At 41.4% G+C, this 22,452-nt stretch overlaps 1 protein-coding gene across 1 annotated transcript in view; it reads right to left on the bottom strand.

Moving 5' to 3' along the window:
* Positions 1-786: 786 nt before the first annotated feature.
* Positions 787-22,452, bottom strand: part of THSD7B (thrombospondin type 1 domain containing 7B) — a 764,170-nt gene continuing 742,504 nt past the window's right edge. Inside the window, exons 22-28 of the mRNA XM_064484730.1 lie at positions 18,219-18,378; positions 16,988-17,161; positions 16,792-16,887; positions 14,450-14,532; positions 11,935-12,127; positions 8,818-8,905; positions 787-1,978 (exon numbers count right to left, since the gene is read on the bottom strand). Coding sequence (XP_064340800.1) covers positions 1,897-1,978; positions 8,818-8,905; positions 11,935-12,127; positions 14,450-14,532; positions 16,792-16,887; positions 16,988-17,161; positions 18,219-18,378 — 876 coding nt within the window. The 3' untranslated portion in view covers positions 787-1,896. The remainder of the gene's footprint in view (positions 1,979-8,817; positions 8,906-11,934; positions 12,128-14,449; positions 14,533-16,791; positions 16,888-16,987; positions 17,162-18,218; positions 18,379-22,452) is intronic.

The following is a 22,452-nucleotide window of genomic DNA, read 5'->3' as shown; positions in this document are numbered from 1 at the left end:
CTGATGTGCAGGAGTCACTCAGCTAGTTCTGGGGTTTCTCTCGGAGGCCCTGCCTGTAGGGAGATTTGGCACATTTGTGGGAGGAGGTGAATTCAGGATACTCCTACGTTGCCATCTTGAACCAGAACCCCATTTTACATTGACTGATAAGTGTCTAGCTTACAAGGAAAATGACTTCATTGTCTTCATTTTGCGGGTCCTACAACTGAGGCCGAGATAACGATAATCCTCACCTCAGATCACACAGGCAGAAAGGGCACAGCTAGGATTTGACCTACCGTGAGGACAACTGAAGCGTCAGCTGACGAGAACTAAGAACAGGACAACTCTAGGACTTGTTTCCTCAGCCACGGCATTGACATAGCTCTTCTTTCATATAAAACCACGGTGCCACGGACTAAAATCAGTTAGTCAGTGTTCATGTGGTTAACAGAAGTCATAGTATAAATAAAAAGATCCTCTACTTTGCTCATGGTATCGTGTTTCTAACATTTCCATCTGCTCAGGCTTAGTTCATTTACGTACCGGCGTCTGCCTTACCACAGAGGTTTGTTCTGATACGTACTAAGCTGCAGATATTCCTTAAAAGCTACTCCGCGTAATTGTGCTTGGCTCCATTTCATAGTGTAACCAATAGTGTTGAGAACGTGGGGTAAGATTCCTTTCCTCTGTCAGTGATTTCAGCTGTCACCCTCTAACACAGTGACACGGGGAAGCTATATTACTAAAGCTGTTTTTGTCAAAGCATGGGCTCTTCTGAAATGAATGAATCTACAACAGTGAACATCTCAGTCTCTTGAGCACTTTATTTGTTATAAATACAAGTCAAAACCACAAGATGGCGCCTTCTTACTTGTCAACATCTATGATTACAAACACGTATCCTCATAAAATGGTTTCAGCTTTTGAATGTGTTGTCTTCGGTATTATTGAAACCTTTATAAAAGCAAGACCGGCTATAAACAGGATCGGTGTTTGATGTCTATTAAATGAGGTCAGATAATTAAATTCAAAAAAAGGATTTATAAATATTCAGATAAGAAAATTGAAATTACAAAAGCAGGGTTTGTCATCATTAAACTGAATTGCAAGTGTGGGTGGTTAATGCTGTATCTACACGGCTAAGTTTTTGTTAAAATACAGTTTTAGTAATTAAATAATTCACCTCATTCTCCAACAGAACCAACTGTTTCATTTGTACACCCTGACATTCAATACACATTTCATCCAAAACCACCTAGCTTTCATCAGGTCCAGAAATTACACACATTCCGTTTGTTTTCAATAGATGCAACCCATGAAGTGCCATCATGTCCCTGGCTACAAACAAAATATACTATTTAAAGGTAAAAACTCAGAACATTTCTGAAATGGTAACCTATTCTCTCTGTGTTCATGAAAATAGGCCATCCCAATCTGACAGTCTTTGAACCAATGTAAACTCTAGAAAACTCAGTGCTGAAGGATGAGAAGAGATCTGCACTAATATAGTGCGTAACGATGCGCTGTGGGACTCGTCATTTACAGTAAACGCCTTGATTGGACTCTCCTCCGGATTGTCATCATGTGGCTGAGGATAAAGTTCACTCAAGTCTGTGGGAATTCCATCCCGTTTTCTTCCTCCCGTTTCCAAACAGGAAGAGAAGGGGTTTCAGGTCCCTTGGGAAAATCAAAAAATTAAACACTCACACCCACAAACAACTTGAAAGCAAAATGGCAGACCTGTTAATCCTTGACTCCACGTCCAAACGAAGTTGAGGCAATATTACTTTTGCAGTATTTGTATTCTGCCCGATATATCACATCACGAGATTCCTCAAAAAACTGAGAAGTCTGAGCTACAAAAGAGAAAGCGGTTAAGGCAGTCGATGTCTACATTTGGGTTTCTTTTTCAGGTTACATGTCTAAGTCTCCGTCGTAGGCTAAGGTCAGAGGCTTCTGCTGGGGAGGTGTGCTTTGATGTGGTTTTGGCTTCTTGCTGTAAAAGGAAAAGAATTCCTGAGATAAAGTTCACAGAGCTCTGTTTCATCTGCCAAAGACAGCTGTGAGGTACAGACATTCAAGTGGTTAGACAAGAGGTTCCTCTCTCCGGACGGGTGGGTTCCCTTTTGGAATGCTTGTATATTTTAACCCTTAGAACAGAAGCTTTTTTTTCCCCCCAAAAAAATCTTAAAAATTGTTTAGTGGGAACAATGAACTTGGTAAAGGGCTACTTTCCTTTATTTGCAGTCATGTGAACATGTACTGTTCTCTAATTCCTAAGCTACTTTGACCTCCATAGCACAGATGTTTAACATCGTTAAGTAGCTGGAAAAGCCAGACTCCTGTGCCTTCCTCTGGGCTTGTTTTTAAGTAAACATGCTTCTACTCTGGTCTGAAACCTGACATGTAGCTGCCAAGTCACCAGAGTCTGTCAGGAAAATTTCACTGATTCTGCACCAGCCAAAGCCTTTCTCCCTTGGTCTCTGTCCTCCTTGAAGCTGACAACTTTGCCAGGTCCGGGAGGACTGCTATTCCTTCTCAGAGAGAGGAGCTGAAGTTGAGTAACATTCCCCAGCCACACAGGGATGCCCAAGGGCAAAACATGCTGCATTATGCTCTTTGATGCTTAGTACGGGTGAATCTCAATCTGTGAGTATTTATAGCTCGAATTCTGCCACACACCACCCCACCTCCCACGGTACCGGCTCCCTTCCCTCCTTGGTGCCTTGGTTTTGGCACGCCTTCTGAGTCCAGATTAATTGGATGTGTACAAAGTGCCCAGCCCTGTGCTGAGCATTTTCCATCAAATATCTCGGTAACCTCAGAACAGCAATGAGTGGGAGGCATAAGGATTACTGATACTTGACAGAGAAGGACTAGAGAGATCACTGACCTTCCCTCAAGTCACTGAGTGAGGGGCAGAGCCGGGACAAAGTGCATCTAAAACACACAGGACAAATGCTTGGAACCCTTCAGTGCCTCTCATACACATGCCAGTAATTAGGCACGTGGTAGAAACAACTTTTTTGTCTGTACGTATAAATTTTTATACAATGAGTATAAATTAAAAACAAACATCTTAATGTGTACAATTGAGTGGCAGTTTGAACGCTCACAACGTAGGATACCCGTAACCCCAAAGGGAAGCTCTGTACCCACTAAGCAGTCTCCCCCATTCCCTGCCCCATCCTTGGCGACCACGTATCAGCTTTCTGCCTCTGTAGACTGGCCTAGTCCGGGTATTTCATAGAGGTGGAATCATACTATATGTGTGCCCTTTTGTGTCTGGCTTCTTTCACTTAATGGTTAACATGGAGAAGTCTTTATGGTGGTAAAATTCACAAAACACAAAAGATGTTTGATAAAACAGTTGTGGGGAGACTCTCCTGGTTTAAAATACTCAAGTTCTAATTCAAGAGGAAAAACTTTTTTCTTTGTTTTGATGTTGGAAGCAAAGTATAGATGCTAAAGAGATACATTTCAAATGATTTTTAAAAACCTACTAAAGAGAAGCACACAGCCTATCAGTTCCCTGATCCCGGTACCTGGCAGGCAGTGGGTGCTCAGTGGATGACTTGCTGAGTGCTGGGCACGGGCCACAGGCCAACACCCTCCCACCAGAGGAGAGGCAGAGACATGCTTTAGAACCCTCTGCAGGGCCTCGATCTATGATTTCCTGCTTCCTGGGTCTGTTCTGCTTTTCAAAAGAGTAGCTATTGCATAATTATCTGATTAACGTTCATTTCGACTTTGCTTATGTTAATATATATGTGTATTCCTGTAGCTTTAGACCCGGGCCCAGGCTCTAGAATGGACCCAGCTTGGGACCTGAGCACTCATCTGCAGCATTTAAAGGGATTAAGAAGTCACACAAGTGAGAGTACAGGACAACTTGGACGTCGCAGTGTGTATCCACTCTGGTGGCAGTGGTGATGACAGGGTTGCCTTAATGTCCAAAAGGATAAGAGGGAGTGCATCTGGAATGGCAGTTCCTCTTCCCGTGTCTCCTGCTGCTTTAGGGGAAGAGAAGAGAGGGGCAAGAAATGGAGGTGCTTCCAGAGTTTCTGGCAATTGCTAAGGGCTATTTGGCAGAGAAATGGAAAGCTGGGTCCTGGCACGTGGGGAGGAGGGACAGAGATGGCTGGATCTTTATAAAGAGACAGTAGTATTGCCTAGGAGACAGCTAACCTTGGCCAGACTCCGGGAGCTGGGACTGGAAAATTCTGCTCAAATATACAGATTTTTATATCAGTTTCCAAGTATGGAATTATGAATATTGTGTTCTGGAGTGGGGGAAGAGGGGCTTCCTGATATGTAGGCCTTGGATTTTTCTGGACCGTGGGGTGTGTTAGGGATGGTTGTGATGAAGGCCTCATGTCATTATGAATCTTCATCTTACGTGAGCTCTCAGCTGACTAAGCTCACAACTAGAAATGCATGAGATCTGAGAACTTTTAGAGAGTTTTAAAGTACTCAAATGTTGGCACCCACTGAGCCAGGCGGCACTTTTGCTGGGAAGCTGTGGTTTTGGCAAATAGGAGACTTGTCTGGAGAGGGCCTTGCTTCTTTCTCCCTTACTGGTGGTCATTAGGAAATTCACTCAGAAGTTTTTAAGTCAGGTTTTCTCTTCCACTTTGGTATCAGGGGAGGAGCGGCCATTAAATAGGACCTAGAAATGCCTGGCACGTGGGCTGCTGCCACCACCGGTCATCTCGCACCCAGGGCGGACTCTCCAGCCAGCACACTGTTCCTTCCCGCTGAGCCGAGGATTAGTCTCGTAACTCTGCCTAATGGAGCAGCCCTGACAGCCACCACCACTGTGAGAGTTGGCACAAGGGGGAAAACCATTATGCAACCCTGGCTGTAAGAGATTGGGTGACACATTTTAAAGTTACCACTTCCGCGAGCATTTGAATTTTAGCAGAAGATACCGCCCATTAAGCCAGAAAGGTGAGATTGTTATGAACTGGCAGGCAAGCTGCTGGCACTTCTCTGCATCCTCGAATTCAAGCCACAGGGACCCATCCCTAAGCCAGATGACATGAACAGGCAGCACTCACGAGGGCTGAGCCTCTGGAACGGGTAGCACCACTTTCAAACTTAGGCAGGAGAGCCCTTTTGCTGAGTTGTGCTGAGCAGGGTAGAATAGATGCAGTCATTGGGAGTAACTCCCAGGCACTACGTCTAAATTAACCGCAAGCTCACCCAGCGGTTGTCCTCGCTAAATTGCCTCATGGATCTTTATTACCAGGGAAGCTGGGGCATCAGTAATATTTCAAAAACTCCAAACACTAATGGCAGATGTACAAAGGGTTGTATCTGAATGAAGCAGTCCTTGAGAAGATGATTTTTCTATATTTTCTCAAAAGCATTTCCTAGTTTTATTATAAATTGCTTTCATCTAAAGTCTACGCCTAAAACGTGGCATATTATATATAGCAGCTCTCTTAAGCTTTTTATTCGGGGGAGAAAATATAAAACCTCCAAAACTGTCATCCTCTAAGTAAGTCTTCTGCAAGCTGTTTAATAGAAGTAGATGCAGTGAAACTGTATACTTGGATTCTAAAATTTAGGAGGCTCATTTGTAACAGTAAATGGTATGTGTTTTGATATCAATAGATCTGTTCCCAGGGCTGTAGCTTACTTTACTGAGGAAATAAGTAGCCCCTAAAAATGTGAAAGGTGTAGACACTGCATAGAGTCTACAGAGTTTTTAGGATTACTCCAGGGAAAGACACCATGGAGACTGGAAGTCTTGTGGCAAGAGTATACACTCTGGGGTTAAGGCAAACCTGGAGAGTTGGCTGTCCTAGGCTCATGTGTCCTTATGTGTTATTAAACTTCGCTGAGGATCACTTACTCCCTCTTTAAATAGCAACACTCTTTGGATTATTGTGAAGATTAAATAAGGCAGTCTACGTAAAGCACTTTGTTTGACGTCGGAATGTTAGATTTTTTTGCTGACCTTTATCTCTAAAATTCATGGGTACTAAATGATTTTTTAACTTATTCACTCATTTATTCATTCACTTATTTATTTGTTCCATAAATATTTGTGAAACTTACATTCTAGAAATCAATACGATATAGTCACTATACCTCCTCCCCCTCCGACCAAGTCCTTGGGGTTTGGTAGAGGAGGAGCACGTAGTGGTACCGTAGTACGAGCGTGGAGTAAATGCCACAGAGAAGGAGGCATGAACAAGTTATTCTAGACGGTTTGATTAGGAAAATGTTGCGCTTGAGTTTTACTGGGCAGAACTGGTAAAATGCCAATAGCTGATGAAAAATTAACTCTAGAAGAATGGGATAGGAAGCAGAAACCTTCTTGTGAAAGAAGATACCACCCTAACTTAAGGTAACGTAAGGTCCTGAAACAGCATCCTTCCGAAAGAGGTTATAGCTTTATATTCAATTCCTATAAATCTCTTTGTAATATGAGGAGCTACCTTTATAATACAAAGTTTTTTTTAAATGGAAATCCTTAATATATGTTGATGAGTCTTGGGTCAAAACCTCAGAAACTTGGATGGACATAAAGATGGTAGCCTTGAAAAACTGAATTTGATGGTGAGAAGGGAGACTAAAGCAATGACAAAGTGACCAATATGAAAGGACAGATGTGAACTTTGTTACAGAATAAGCAGCTAGAGAAAAATGAGTATTTTATCATGGTCGTGTTATAATGAATACAATGAATTATTATGGAAATAATATAGGATTACTGATGGGAATGCATAAGCACATTGGCTAACTACTAGAGTAGAAAATTTACTATTTCATCAAAAAAAAGTTGATTAAGGAAAAAAAATAAAAAATGTTACCTTCAGTGATAAAATGAGGGTTTAAATATACCTGGGCCTATACAAACGCCAGGGCATAGGGAAACAGTGGAAGACTCAGGTTGACAGGCGAGGCAGCCACAACCAGACTTCCATTTTGCTGTCAATGGGAAGCCGCCCCTGGTGTCTGAGTAGGAAAGGGGCTGATCACCGGCTAAGTTTTAGGAAGTCTAATCTGGCTACTGAGAGCTGAAGGGAGCACTTGTAAAGAATCCAAGTAGGGAGCTACTGTGCTGCTTGCAGAGGAGGATTATAAAGGCTGGGCACTGAGAATGAAAAAAAGAGAGAAATACTGTTCATAAATATTTATATAATTTGGTCACTAAAAAGTACGGGATGATTCCATTGATCTTTCATATTAAATATTCTCTAGGAAATTATGTTTGTCACCAGAATTCAGTGACCTGCCTAATTAATCCCCGGAGCCTAGTGTCATACAGAAAGGGCATCAGTAACTATTTATTTTTGAAGAAATGGATCAAGGTTAACACAATTTTAAGTTGGGGGAGTGCAGAAATGTAAAAAGGCAAAATTTACTACTGTAGTTAAATTTTAATTGTTAATCTTTTAAATATCTGAGGGAAGAAGGAACCATAGCATGTGGACCTGGGCATGTGGCCATTAAGTAGAACACATCCAAGCTTTTACAGACTGATAGACTAGCTGATGATCTTACGCTGTATGGGCCATTGCTTTGAGAGCAGTTTCTCATTTGTCAAACCTTTCTGTTCTTTGTTGCAATTTAAGACCTTTTCCTCTTTTCCTAGTAGTGAATGCTTCCTATCACTCTCAACCTGATATAAAGCTTTCAACCTCATATTTGTTCATTAAGACAGGACCTAGACAATACCAATTCAAACATAAGTGCTCAAATCACTTGCTTACAGGGTAAATGGTTAACTGAAGGGTTACTTTTTACTACACCACCATGCAAACATGAGCTGGATAGGAATCTAACTTCTAGAAATTCAATTTCTATCACTATGGGTGGCAGAAAAATTTAGTCACCTCAATTTCTTCACTTTCACTGACCAAGGGCAAAGATTTAAAACCCTGTGTAACCTTGGAAACATAAGCGAAACATACAAAGACTGGATTTGAATTAAGATTAAAACTTGGGTTAAAAATTCTCAAGGAAATAGTTTGAGACACATGTGATGAATATAAATCTCAATTTAGAGAAAAAAGCAAAGTAACACTTTGATCTCATGAAAATTAATAAAAAAATCCTTTGAAAATTCTTCTTGGGCATCTAATAAAATATTCTCAACACACTTTGAAGACATTCAAATGTATTTACGTCTGTCTGGTTTCAAGAGCAACTCATCAAATAAAATATATTCTATATAGTAAACTAATCATCATTTTCCAAGAATAACAAACTCTCTTACAAAATGGGGTTCCTGGAATGGACAATTAAATTTTCTCTCATGCTGGTCAACGTAGATAAACACCTGGCTCTACGATTCAAAATGTACTAACAGGTTGGTTGAACCAACTGCTCAATTTAATATAACTGGTCAAAACAGGTCAGTTTGAGAAGAAAATTTAAGAACTAGAATTAGCTAGAGTAATGGTTCTCAGCCTGCACATTAGAATTTCCTGGGACACGTTTAAACATCCAGGCAACCTGACCACATGCAAGACTAATTCAATCAGAATCTCTGGGGCTAGGACCCCGGTATCAGTCCCCTGGAAGTGCCCATATGCTGTCAAAGCTAAGAAGTAGTGATCTAAATCCAAATTCTAAAATGGGAAAGCCCTGAATAATGATTTTTCTCTTATACTTTCTGATATTTGAAAACAATAAAATGATAATATTTCAAACAAGGACAATTAATCTCCCAGTTCAGCAATTCTACTGTTGGTGATCATTTGTAGGTTTGAGGGTCCTGTTCTATATGATCAATGATCTTGACATAGTTTTTTTCTTTTAGTATAATATGCCACCCATAAAAATGTGGAATATAAACTTTTACTAGTTAGTACTTACCAAACAAGGTAGGAAGTAAATACTAGGAATATCATGATGAGAAAACCACCACCTGAAGCACCATAAACCCAAATTTTCACTCGGCCATCTGTTTAAAATAGAAAGCAACAAGTTTAGCCTAGAAAAGCTTTCTTTCTCCTCTGAACTCTGAGACTGGCACAAGATGAACATATAAAATATGAGACAGTCCTTCAAGTGTTCCAGAACACCAAAGAGTCTAACAGCTGGCAGAATACTTTCAATTTATCTTCATTTGTATGCACTCTTCTACTTGGCAATACTTTATTACATATATATGTCTGCAGGGGTGCAGGTATGTATTATTTTGGATTTGATATCTGCTGGAGTTAAGAGAAATAGAACCAAATAGTCTGATCTATTTTGTGATTTTGACTATGTGAGGTACCTTACTGTATGTATTTGAGTTGTGTCTGGAAATCAAGTGGTTTTTGTGCTGTTTTATGTGAGCATCCAGTTCACTTAAACTTAGAATTAGACCGACAGTAGCAGTACCTTAAAACCCCAAAGGAACTATGTTCCTTTCTGAAAGATATACACACACAGAATTCATTATGCTTACATGAATATAATTAACCGTGGGTCCAAAATAACTCCCCCCCCCACAGATCAGCATCTTATTCTAAAAGGCTTCCATGGGATGAAAAACAATAAAAATCTATTATAAACAGCACTTGTTTGGAATAAAATCACAATTACTTTCAATTATATTGTAACTACCTATTACAGTTTTGCTTACAAGACACTTTCGAGCCTCAGTCAGGTTTTAGAATGAGGTTTCAAGGTAGTAATGGTATTTTTTCTACTGTCATAAAACTTTGAACAAAGCTTTGATTCTGATCTCTTTGAAACACTAATGATGAAATCCCCTATTTTGACTTTTTTTTTTAATTGCCAGTGTAAAAAAAAAGTCTTCCCTGAGTGAGAATGCACCTTTCATCTTATTACCTCTAAACCTCGTAGAACTACATAAAGTACTAGAAGATCCAGTGCTTTTAAATCTCTAGTGCAGAAGTATGTGGTCCATGACCTTTAAACCATGTTACTGAAAGAATTAATGCAGCTTTTTATAACACCATTATGGGTAGGATCAAAGTACAAACTATTAAAAAATATATGTAGTGAAAAAAAAAAAATCAGTCTTCCTGCCACTCTGAGCTCCCTACGCAGGTGCTACCACTGTTGCCCGTGAATCATCTCAGTTTTCTCTGCCTGTGCAAGCACCCGACTACTTACATAATACATGCACTTTTTAAAAAGGCACAAATGGTACATATCATTCACTTTGGTACTTTTTTCCACTTAATATACTGGAACTATTTCCATGTTAGGTCATAATGGCAGGTCTATCTCATGCTTTTTAATAACTCTATGAAGACACACTGCACAGTTGTATATTTTTGTTTTTCTACTTAGACATTTAGTTTGTCTCCATTCATTAGCTATATAATACTCATATAATGAATATCATTTACATAATTCTTTTTGTATATGTGTGTATATTTTGATGAATTCCTAGAAAAATTTGAGGTCAAAAGGTATGATAGAGTTTGCCTAATTAGTCCTCCTGAGAGGTTGCTCCAATTTACAATCTCATCATGAGAACCTAATGAAAGTTATAAAATACGTATTTGGTCTGGCAGAGAGTTTTTATTTGTTTACATACATACACAGTAACATATATATGTGTATATGCATGTATACACACACACATGATTTTAATGCTTTAGCTAGATCTCCAAAAGGTTAAGGACCTCAGTTGTGAATTTAAAAACTCATTTCCCTGGAACCTAACCCTAATTCTCTTCCTGAAATAGGGTCTGCATGCGTCTCACAAATCTAAGTCTATTGCTATAAATTAGGGAAATGTCACTAAATGTCACAAAGTTAGTAAGATATTTCTGAATATCTAATGGTATGCCCAGACATACGGGAATCAAAACTTGAGCAAAATATTGTGGTCATCCTTAAAAGTTGGCTGAGACATTGAGAGTCCTTTGTGCCTGGGCTCTGGTTTTGCTTCATCTAAGCGTGGCATCAATGCACTTTGGCATGGCAAAGGCCTAGCATCTGGGGGAGCGTTCCCAGGGCAGCTGCCTAAGCTTTGTCTGTCCCTTCCCTCTCCATGATCCCTTTACCAGGTATGCTGTTTTGCTTAGTCATTCACAGCATTTTGTTTTCTAGAAGAGGTATGTTGGTAGGCACAGTTTTACTTTCATTTTCTGACCACTTCACGGTGTGGGAAGTAGAGGCCAGTGTTATGGAAAGCCCTCAGTGACCTGTCTTTCAAGCATTCCTGTTACTTACCGGTGGTCTGTCCTTGGTCAAATTAGTCTGCACTGCCAGTTTCAGAATCCTAATATCTAACATGGGGGTAACGGCACCTTGTTAAGTTGCTAGAACGTAATGAGATGAGTTATGCACCATAACCAGCATGCAACCACAGGGAACATGGAAAGCATCTACTAAGTGTTCATTCTTATCCTTAACATCCACTGATTCTTAGTCCTGCAGGCCAGACACTGTGCTAATCCTCATGAAACTCCTGCACGGTAGGTGCCTCTAGACTTATTTCTAGATGAGGAAACAGTTCCAGAGAAGTGAATCAATTACAGTCAGTCACAGAATAGGTACTTTCTGAGCCATGATGCCAGTAAGGTCTGTTGGCCTCTGCAACTGATGCTCTGTTTTACTAGTGTTTCTCAAACTGCAGAGAGTCCCTGGACGTTTCCCTAGGTACCTGCATGTTCCTGAGACTATTCCAATTTTTGCTTTTAATTTCAATTATATATACAAATTCATAGTAAGTCTTCTGCAGAGATGATTACAGTTAGAATAGCTTTAAAGATTAATATTTTGGTTACTTAGTGTCTCTTAGATTGGAGTGGACAGACTTATCCTCAGCCACCCATGATAACATGCTACACTCTGCAACACTCAAATTTGAGAAACCTTGAACTAGGCCATATTACCTCTTCCTTCTCTTTTCCTCCTTTCCTCCATTCTTTCCACCAGGAGCAGTGGCCACAATATGAACCCGAAGCCCCCCCCCCCCCAACATAAGAAAATTTACATTTCTTACTCACAACTGATACGTACCTGGATCAAGGGGTTGGAGAGACCATCCTTTAAAAATATCATGTATTTTTGAATTCACAGGCCTGTTTTTCCCAGCAAGGTTTTTCACATCAGCTTTTTTATCCTCTGAGCCAGGCACTTTCATGCAGTAATCCAGGAGACCATTTGATCTCATTATCTCTGTGTAGCCCTTCTCACACCCACAGACTCCACCCTACAGCATAGAAAAATATGTGCATGGTCACACAATGAGCTGTGCAGATGAAAAAAGAACACTTTAAATGTTGGAATCACTTAATATCTGCAGGGTATGTCATGGCAATTTAGGGTTTTTCGACACCAGGCTTGCCAAAGAGATGAAAACCCTATAGTTCATCTTTCTAAATTCCAAAGTCTAACTCTAAATAAAGTATCAGGTTTTCCTAGTGGTTTACAATTCTTACACTTTCCAAATATAAAATCACCATTCTTTGTCAACAGAGGGCATTAAGCACATACTGTTCTCGCTTACAGAGATGTTTAAGCATTTAATTAAGCATTAGCCTCAGCTCTCCCTCCTGCTGTCTGAGATTCCTGCTCACTCACTCCAGCCTGCCCTTTGATACTGAGAAGCAAGGCATCAGGAACTGGGTACATATCTGCGTTGTGTTCTGTGCTCTTTGAGGACCGTTGGTGCCCCAGCTGCTAAAGGCCTCCACCACCTTCTACCTTTGATCACTAACTGGTCTCAACTGCCTCTCTGCTCCTGGGCTTAGTTCTGCTCTCAGAGGCAACAGCCCAAGGCTAGAAGCAGCCCAAGTGGGGGAAAAAAGACGTCACCAAAGACACAGGGCTAAGAGAAGCAGGAGATAACTGTGTACTGACAGACATCCTGCAGCAACCCCGGTGTCACACCACCTCACATTCCCGCTGGCATCATGACAGTGTGTCCTTCATTGTTATCTATGGATTCCAGGTAATTTTCACGTACAATAAACCTCTCCAAGAAACTGATTATGATAAAGTATAATGGACAAGGATTTCTATCCGTGTCTGGATGTGAGACTAACTGCTCCTCCTTCCCCCCAAACATAAAGGCAGCAGAGAAGAACAGAAAATAAGCGTTAAGATGATGAGTCTCTCTGCCTGTGCGATGAGGGTTCCCTGCCTGAAGCTGTAGCTGGAATTTTCTGAATAGGCCCTCGCCTCACGTAGCCACTCACGTCAATCCTTCTGAACCAGACAAATTTACTTAGGCTGTCCATTGCTGACCGAACACAGGATTTTGAGGAGCAATAGACGCTAAAGCTAAAAAGGGTCCCTCAATCTTCCCCAAAAAGTAAAAGTGAGAGAAGCATATAACTAACAAATGCCTAGAGTTAACAAATAATAAGGACAATTACTACAGTAGTTCCAGGTGGTTTTTTTGACAGAGGTACTGGGGATTGAGCCCAGGACCTCGTGCATGCTAAGCATACACTCTACCACTGAGCTGTACCCTCCCCCTCTGGTGGTTTTAACTGAAGGCATTAATCGGTGTTCAGTGGAGAGAACTAATTGAGAAAATTGGAATATGCTCAGCTAGGAAAGCCATCTTTCCAAGATGCATCTACTAGTCTGAGTTAAAAGCTGCAGGCACTCACGTATGCCAGAGGTTCAAGGGAAAAAGTCAATTCATGTTTTATCAAAGAGGGTGTCCAGAGAGTTGGCTGGAAGCCACAACTCCTATTTTTGCAAACACCATGAGCCCATGAAGTTGTTGATCTTTTCCTTCTTTTCCCCTCTGGAAGCTTAATCACTAGCGTTTTCTGTGATAAAGAATGAACTCACCTTGACACAGAAGAGCCATAAAATAGGACTGAGTACTTGAATTATTTTTAACCAAATCATTTTTGGAAAGAACACACAGTAAGAAGAAACTAGTTTCCTTGAGAGACATGACACATCTTTCTTATATACACACTGTGTACTCTAGGTGCCACTGATTAGAATACATTGTACGTTTTTGCATTAATTACTGAACAGTGATAGATGGGAGGTAAGGGGGGGGAAGAAAGATTTCTGCTTTAAAAAAATGTATATACACACACACATCATTATTACCCACAGTCACATAGTCAACTTATTTAAAATCAACTAAAATTTACTCACACTATAATAATCAGGGTGTAATCGATTTTGCTAAATAATATTTAGCAAGTAGGAGCATGCATTTATAATACCTTTGAAAATAGTTTAGGTATATGAAAGGCTAAGAATGGAGGACACAAATCAGCTGAGAACACTTACTGATAAATAGCACTCACATAAATTAGGTATCTGAAAGAGAGGTTTGGCCATGTATAGATTTAGGGGAAAAAAAAAGACCACTTTGTTTTAACACATGGTGCGACAAAGAAATTCTTACTAGCTGTGGGTATGCCTGCAGTTGCCTCTAGATGGTATCGTGGGCACACGGAAGTGCTGCTTGGGCTGTAAGCAGACTGGAAGACGTCAGACAGCATATGAATAATGCAGCAATTAAACTACATGTCCAAGTCTCCCACACATGACTCACCTGTGTACAGTAGGAGAAGGGTTTTCTGCAGGCGGGGTTACACTGCCGAATAGCAGCAGGGCGTGCCTGAGGGGAGCAGCCTCCTACAAAGGAAAGCCCATCAGTTACAGATGTTTCTATGATAAATACTAATTTTCTTTCTTCTCCAGCCCTGGCTGCTTTGTAACAGCATTATTTTTAAAAAATCTGTTTGCTGACAGTGTGGCTCAGTCTGAATTTATTGATTACTCCAGGATGAGCTGTTTGAGATGGGCAGCTCTGCTAACAGAAGATGTTTACAGTAGAGGTTTGAGACCTGCGAACTGGCAATGTGATTCTATCATCTGGTTGTGCTTAAGGGCAAAGTCTAGAAGTGCCCGGACCAGTGAAACCATTGATGAAATCTCAATTTAAGTTCAGAAGCAGAAAATATATATGCTCAAATATTCTTGTTCTACATAATTTTTTTCCCCTAGCTCAAGAATACCAAATTTAGGCACTAGACTAATTCCCGGCAACTAAACGCTAAAAGAATGCCACTAGTCACTTCATGGGACCATGATATCAAACACTTTGGTAGCATTTAAAAATGGATTTCAACCAAAATACACACACACACAGACTCCCACACACATTTTTAGGAGCAAATGTATACATTCCAGGAAGGGTAATTATACATCTGACATGGTACTTGCAGGTGCTGATTAAATATTTCTGAGTAAGTGGATGGAGTAATGTCTCTATAATCTGAAAAACACTTATACATTAGTCATGACCTTCTGGATTCCAGGTACTAAGCAAAGAAGTTGACATATTATTTGAGGGCAGTGTCTAAACTATACTTATATACCACTGGGTGCATTTATAGGTTCTAGCCTCTGCATTACTATAATTGTCAACCAATTATAGTTCATGATTTTGTAACCAGCAAAAAAAAGCTCTGGGCCTAAGGCTGTGTAGGGAACAGTCAGATCTACATTTTTCCTAAAAAAAAAACGAAGCCATTACATTCTCACTGTTACTTGAAAAATAAATACTCCCCACAGAAATTAACAAAACAAAACACCACTAGAATTAGCAGGGAGGTGCGAAATTGATCATGTGGGTGTCAGTGGCAATACCCACACAGCCACGTTGCTGCCAACAGAGTCTGGAGGGGGTGTTTTTCACACTTGAAACTAGGGATCTCCACAATGCAGTGTGTGCGCCCCATGGGGAGGCGATCTCTTGGGAACTGGAGAAAACGTTAGAATTTGTGTTGTTTATACAACATTTTAATTTACATTTTAGTAATGAAATTAAGCACTGATAATACTTAGCAGGTGATACTGGTCACTTGAACTCATTTGTCAGATGGCCCTGTGTTGAACACTGGGCACGAGGTGCTCTGTGCAGAGAATTTAACAGTTTAACCCTCGCCAGTCAGTTAATTCCCTGCATATTGCTGAGGATGTGCTTTCTGTGTTCCTGCGTAGGTGAATTTACAGTATATTTAGTTTCAACAATACCCTAACAACATGGACGAGTAGCTTACAATAAATTATTGTTTGGATAAACTATGGATTAAAGGGAATACCAATGATGCACAAAAAGGTAAACTAGCAAAAGGTGAAGCTGACAGTCTTTCTAAGGCTATAGAAAAATAGAAATTCTCCTATTCCTCTGATGAGCACTCAGTCAGCCACAGTGCTAGTAAAAAGAATGACAACTTAATTTTATTTGATAAGATGGCATCAAAAAAAAAATCCCCTTTAAAATGATTGAGAAGATCATTTATAGCAGCCAGTTGCATTTGCCATCATGAATGTCCTCAGACCCTTCCTTTCATCTGTATTCAGCTATTAAATAATGATCATGACTAACACATTATTAAAAATGAAGCTTCCAGTACATAAGCATAATTTACAGTAAAATATTTTCGTATCATTACTGTATTTTAATTTTTATACCTTCATCAACCCTTTTAACTCTGTAACATGATGTATTTGCACAGTAGTGTAGGAATGGGATATGCTGAGATCTGTTCTCAAATACTTTTTTTTACTGAAAAGGTACATCTTTTATAAATTTAGAGACATTGTTTTAAACACCAGTCTTTTCCAGTCTTTGTGTCAGATCATGATATTTAAGGAAATTGTATTGTTTCAGCTTGTCTTTAAGTTGTCTGCTATATTGTGAGACTTCAAATAGAACTGTTTGCTGTCTAAGATGCAAAGGTCTACTGGTAACTTGCCATAAAGATCATCTAAGGCCACCTGCCTCCTCTTCCTTTGCTTATAATCTTCCCTTGCTTATAATTCTTCTCACAAACAACAACACTCAGATCTTTTCAAAGTACCCACATGAATCTTAGGCAGGAATACCTGTGACGTTAATGCCATCTGAACGCTGGCACCACACAGTCCGTTCATTATTGTTCCAAAGACTTGCTTTCCACGTGTAGAGATAACATTTACCTCCTGCAAGTAAATACGGTAACAGCGGTTCTATTATGCCTCCCATAAAAGTAGAAAAAGCACTGATCAATCAAAGCTGAGAACTGAAAAGCGCTCTTGGTACCTGTACAAGGGCGTGTTTCTAGAACTTGCTGGGGGCAGCTGTCTTGGTTCTCAAAAGACTGAATTATAAATGTCCTTGATCTAGATTGGCGGCCCAGAGTCTCGAAGCTTCTTCCATCGATGCAGGTTAATTCACACGTGCTCCACTCTGACCATTCCGTTAAATGGCAGTCTCCTGGGTGGTCGCATGGTACAGAGCAGAGGAAACGACGTGAGAACTGGTACCCAGCAGCATTCACAGTGAGAGCCGGGGTGATGGTGCAGTGATACAGGAGGAGGGGCTTCTAGATACCACACATTCTCTGTTGACCAATTTTCTAATTAAAAAGTACTAAGAATGATGAAGTAATTTATGGTTTAATCTTATTTAGTGAAAGAGTGCCAAACACTAGATTGCCATTACTTTGCTTCAAATCATGACAGTTTTATCTGGAGAACACTACGTGTCTACTAGGGATAATAAAATTTTTAAAAGGAAATGTAAAGATTATAGCAACTCAGGTTTTAAAGAGCAGCATAATATCATAAAATGGATGTTCACAGAAATCATACCAAGGGAGTAAGTTGGTTACTGAAGTGGAATTTCTTTGGCCTTAAAGAATGTTTACTAATCTAAACATACACACGTCTGTATGTACGGATGTAGGTATATACATATGTTACATGTATATTATCAGGATATATAAGGGTATGTTAATCCACCTTAAACTGATGCCACACAAGTTGTATTAGGATTAAAATAAACCCGTAAGTTTTATGTAACTAATAATGACCTTCACAAGAACGCAGAACTTGACTGTTTACCAGCATGTTTTCACGAACCCATGGCCTCACTCGTCTGGCTGTGTCATTGCCCAGGGGAGGGCTTCGTTCACTCAGGGTTCAGTCATGGGCTGAGTGCTGGCCAAAGTGCTCGGCTGGGTCAGGTACTATTAACACATTTTCTAGACGGAGCTACCGCAGCTCAAAGGGACTGACTGTGTGTCCCAGGTAAAACCCAGGGAGTGTGAGGGTGCTTGTACATTTCCAAGTCCTGTGTTATTTTTCCCCTCTGGCCTACTTGGCCTCCATTGAAGTGGTTAGGTGTATTTCAAGGTGATAATCACAATTAACAATGAATTAAAGTGAGTTAAAAACATCAACTTTGATGAGAGAAAACTCCAGAAAACAGATAATAGAAAATAAATGAAGAGGGCACCATAGAAGGCGCTCCCAGTCATTCTGTTGCTTACCGGGGCAAGGCACGGAACACGGCTGCTTCAGGTTGCGGTCTTGGAAGGGCATTTCTCCACACAGTGCATCCTCTACCCGTACTGTCCAGTGAGACACTGAACCACTGTGGACCACACAGGAGGGGCTGCGGACCTGGACTCCTTCCCCACAGTCTCCGCCCTGTCAGAGGAAAGGATGCTGTCAGGGTTACCCACGTCATCATCATCTCCAAGGTCTGGCTCCCGCTACCTCTTGCTCCAGAAAATCCTAGTTGCATATTTCAGCAGCTTCTTCCTCTTGACAGTTATTTTTCAATTGTTGACAGAAGGGATCCCTGAGCAGTTCTCCTAGAGCTGATAGAGAAACTGAAGTAGAAATGCAAATTTATGCTGTGAAATTTATGCACTCAGAATATGATTCATTTTGGAACTCAGCCGGGACTGAGTGTAAAGGAAAAACAATACCTAATTTGTCTAGTGTGTGTGATGAAACGGTCTAGTCCATAATCCCTCCCCGGGAGAGCATGTGCAGCCACAGGGCAGACATTTCCCTTTTACTCTGCTTATTTTTCTTTTGTAGGGAATTCAGTACTTTCCTCACATCAGTTAGGTTGGGGTTTCCAGTAAAACACTGACTATCTCTATTGCCACAAGAAGTTGTTTTCCCAGAGTGTCTTCTGTGCTGAATATTATTTTTTGAAGTTATTTTATACAAATCCCACTCAGATTATTCTGGGCAATTAGAAAAAATACTGTGCAGTGTCTCACAGAAACAGAAGCTTCAAAGTGGAAGGCTCTAGTGGTCATCTCCCAACCATCTGCCTGAGGAACGACTTCCTAACGTAACACTTTGGCAGATACTCATGAGTATTAACTCCTCAGTCATGGTCAGGTGCTCCTACTTCAAAAAGAAGTCCACTGGATATGTGGATAACTTTCCAAGGATAGTTCTGTTTTTACATAAATGCCTTAAAAAGCAAAGCCCGAGGAAAAGTTTTTAGACAAGGGAGGTGAAATCGCAGGATACTAAGAGGGAGAGTAAAAGAACCACGGCAGGAACAGAGGGAGAGCAAACATAAGGTGGCGTGTTGCCAAGTGGGCCTCAGCCGCAGAAGTGAACAGAGCTGGCTTCTTGGTCCATCACCACACCTTGCAGACAGACCACAGGTCCATCCATGATGGGGGGAGGGAGGAAGAAGGGGGGGTCATTTACACTCTAGCTCCTTCTTGGATCAACCTTCATCTCAGAGTATTACCCACCCCACGCCCCATACTTCCAAGGCATGTAACTCAGCCTCCACCAAGTCCAGAAGCTGGTAGAGAAGCTAGAGCTCTCATGACCATTACTGATATGGATGCGGGGGTTGGGGGGGGAGAGACTGAGCCTCTGCACAGGCCCTGTTGCTGCCAACAAGGATGCTACATGCTACAGCCCCTGATTAGGTGACACTCGGACAACTGTGCCCCACACCGGGAAACTGAGTTTCAGCTCCTCCTTCTCCCTTTCCCCCTAGGACCCAGACACTGCCTTGGAGCTTCTGTGGCTCTTGTACTGGTGGGAGTGAAGAGGGACAGGGCGACCAACTAAAGCAGTTATGACAGCGTTCTAGGGCATGGAGCAGGTGACCCAGGGGCTGACGGGTCTGCTGAGCACCAGCCAGGTCAAGAAACTGTGGCAACAGCTGCCGAGGATTAAGGGCTAGTTGTGGACAGACTGCTGGATGTGCAGGATGGTGCAGAGTGGCTGCTGAGAAAAGTTCTTGACAGAAGAAAGTTTGGATTCAAAGCCATAGTGGCAAAAAAAAAAAAAAAAAAAAAAGGTGAAACTTGGACGAGGTCCTAGCTGCAGCAAATTAAAGCCTGAGGAATCTGAGTAAACACACAAGTTAGGATCATCACATCCTTTTCTAGAGATGCTTTAACAAGAATTATGATTTGTTTAAGATGGCAATTCCCACACTTGATATATCAAACCTCACAACTGCTCTAATCACCTCTACGGCTGTTGTGCAATTATTAAAAAAAATGCATCATAATTTTGAACCTAAGTGCATTTTTTTTTGAGACATTGAGGTTCAAAATCAATTCATTGTACTTTCCTTCAAAGCAAATGCTCTAGTAAATGTTTACTGCCTAAAGTGGAAAATAACTAGTGTTTAAGTTAAATTTCTTTTGGGGGAGAGTTCTCTCTCTAATTTATTATTCCAGATGATGGTTCCTCGAACAGAACTGTCTAAGGTATACATTTTGCTAGAGAGTGTCAGACTTCCTGAACCTGGAGTCTGAAGACACTGCAGCATGCCTGAAATTTGACTTTGCTGTTCTCTGCAACCTCGGTAACAGGAGAGGTTATTGATTAGAGCTTTGTTTGACGTTGCAGGAGATGAGGTATGAAGACATAACAGGAAACAAGTCTACATCAGGGATCACTTTAAACAACAAGACAAACAGTAATGTGCTCCCAGTAGGTATCCCTGTTCAGCCTTAATCTCTTACACCTTTGACAACAACGGGCACAGCAAGAGAAATCAGCATCAGAATGATCATTTCATTCACAAAGCAAGCACTCATTCAGTCTCCGTCAGAGGCTTTACACGCAAGAGAGCCTGAAGAGAGAGCCAGGCTTCTCAGAGCGAGATAGTCAATAGTGAGAATTCTGTCACTGACTCTCCACCGTCCCCAGTCATCAATGCACTTTTTGTATATACTCTGAATCCACATCACCACATGTGGACAGGCAGACGGTGCTAACGATCAGGATAGTAGTTTTAATCAAAACTAGAACAGCAACCCCAGTTTACTGAACTGTTAATTTATGTCAGGTACTCTGCGGGGCACTGTATATGAATGATCTAACTCCGACCAAAAACCCCTAGCAAAACGGGTACCGTTGCCACCCCAATGATACAGCGAAGACAGCAGAGGTCGGGAGAGGTTAAAGACTTGGCAAAAACTGCAGAGCGAGGAACTGTAAACACCTGGACCAAAATTAAGCCTGCTAGACTCCCGAGTCTGAGCTCTGAAACAGATTTTGCAACATATGTGTGGATACGTGTTACCAGCTGAGGAACTTGGAAAGAGTTAGGAAACCCTGAAAAAAAAGTGAAGCCCGAGGATAAACACTTCCTTCCACAGACGACGGTGGCCAAGCTGGCACATCCACTGTGCCCTGTGCACGCCCCTCTTGGGACATTTTGATATAATTGAAGGCATTCAGCCGCTTAAACATAACCACCACCTCTAGTGCATGAGTTTCTGACTGCGTTTGGCAGGCAGGGTATTACAGATGGAGGAGGCAGAGGGGACAGGCATGAGAGGGGTGTGCTTCCTTTGTGTGCAGAGGCTCCCCCGTAGTTTGATGAGTAATTCCCCAAACTCAGCTTCATATACATTTAAGAAACAGCAACTCACTGAAAAGCTGTTGTGCTATCTCACAAAGCATTTGCAACTAGGCTTCAGGAAAAGCAGGAATGCACTTCAAACTCAGGAAAAACCCCAGTCGACTGTTACCGTGATTCCCTTTCTCCTCTGCCTCTATTTATGTGTGTCCCCTGCTTTTCTGTGTCCCCTCCTTTGTTCTTCTTGCTTCCGAGTGACTTTACCTACCAGGTGGGGAAATGTGGCACCTCCAGGAACTGCTTCAATCCCATTCCAAAGTCTTAGGGGAGCCTGGCCTCATTTGGGAAAGGTGCCCGCATAGGAATAATTCATACAAACATGGATTTTTTGAGAGCTTTGCCTGGATTGAGTCTAAAACTCCAGTTTCCCCCTGACTGGAAGTGTCAGTGAGTGGCACGACCTCATTTAGAAATCTGAAGCACCTCTGCCATTTCTGGGTACACCTGCTCTCATGGTCTCCGTGCCTAGGTTCCTCCAACATATGCCACAGCCCCCCGTTTCCCCAGCACGGCTACAGAGAATGCTCACAACCCACCACTCTTGCCCCTAAGGTTCTGGCCAAAGCTCAATGACACATGGCATTTGGCATTTCCCTGTAATGTTCCCATGGGACAGATTGGCAGCCTTATCTATAAAAGAGTGTCCCAAAGGAGAAGTTAAAAGGGCAAGTACAAAAGACCACATGCAGCCCAGAAGCAGCTGTGTGCCCAGCCAAATGCGCAGCGTGGAGTCTGTCTGTCCTCCTCCCCCACTGAGCCACCTTCCCCCTCCTCTCCCTGCCCCCGCAATGGGTTCCTGCATTCCTCACATTTATTTTCTCTACTCCATCAATAGTTATCGCAATTATAAGAAGAAA

The sequence above is a fragment of the Camelus dromedarius genome, chromosome 4 (assembly GCF_036321535.1).
Source record: "Camelus dromedarius isolate mCamDro1 chromosome 4, mCamDro1.pat, whole genome shotgun sequence".
Classification (NCBI taxonomy): domain Eukaryota; kingdom Metazoa; phylum Chordata; class Mammalia; order Artiodactyla; family Camelidae; genus Camelus; species Camelus dromedarius.
The sequence above is the reverse complement of the archived record's forward strand: the minus strand, read 5'-3'. Positions and strand labels throughout refer to the sequence as shown.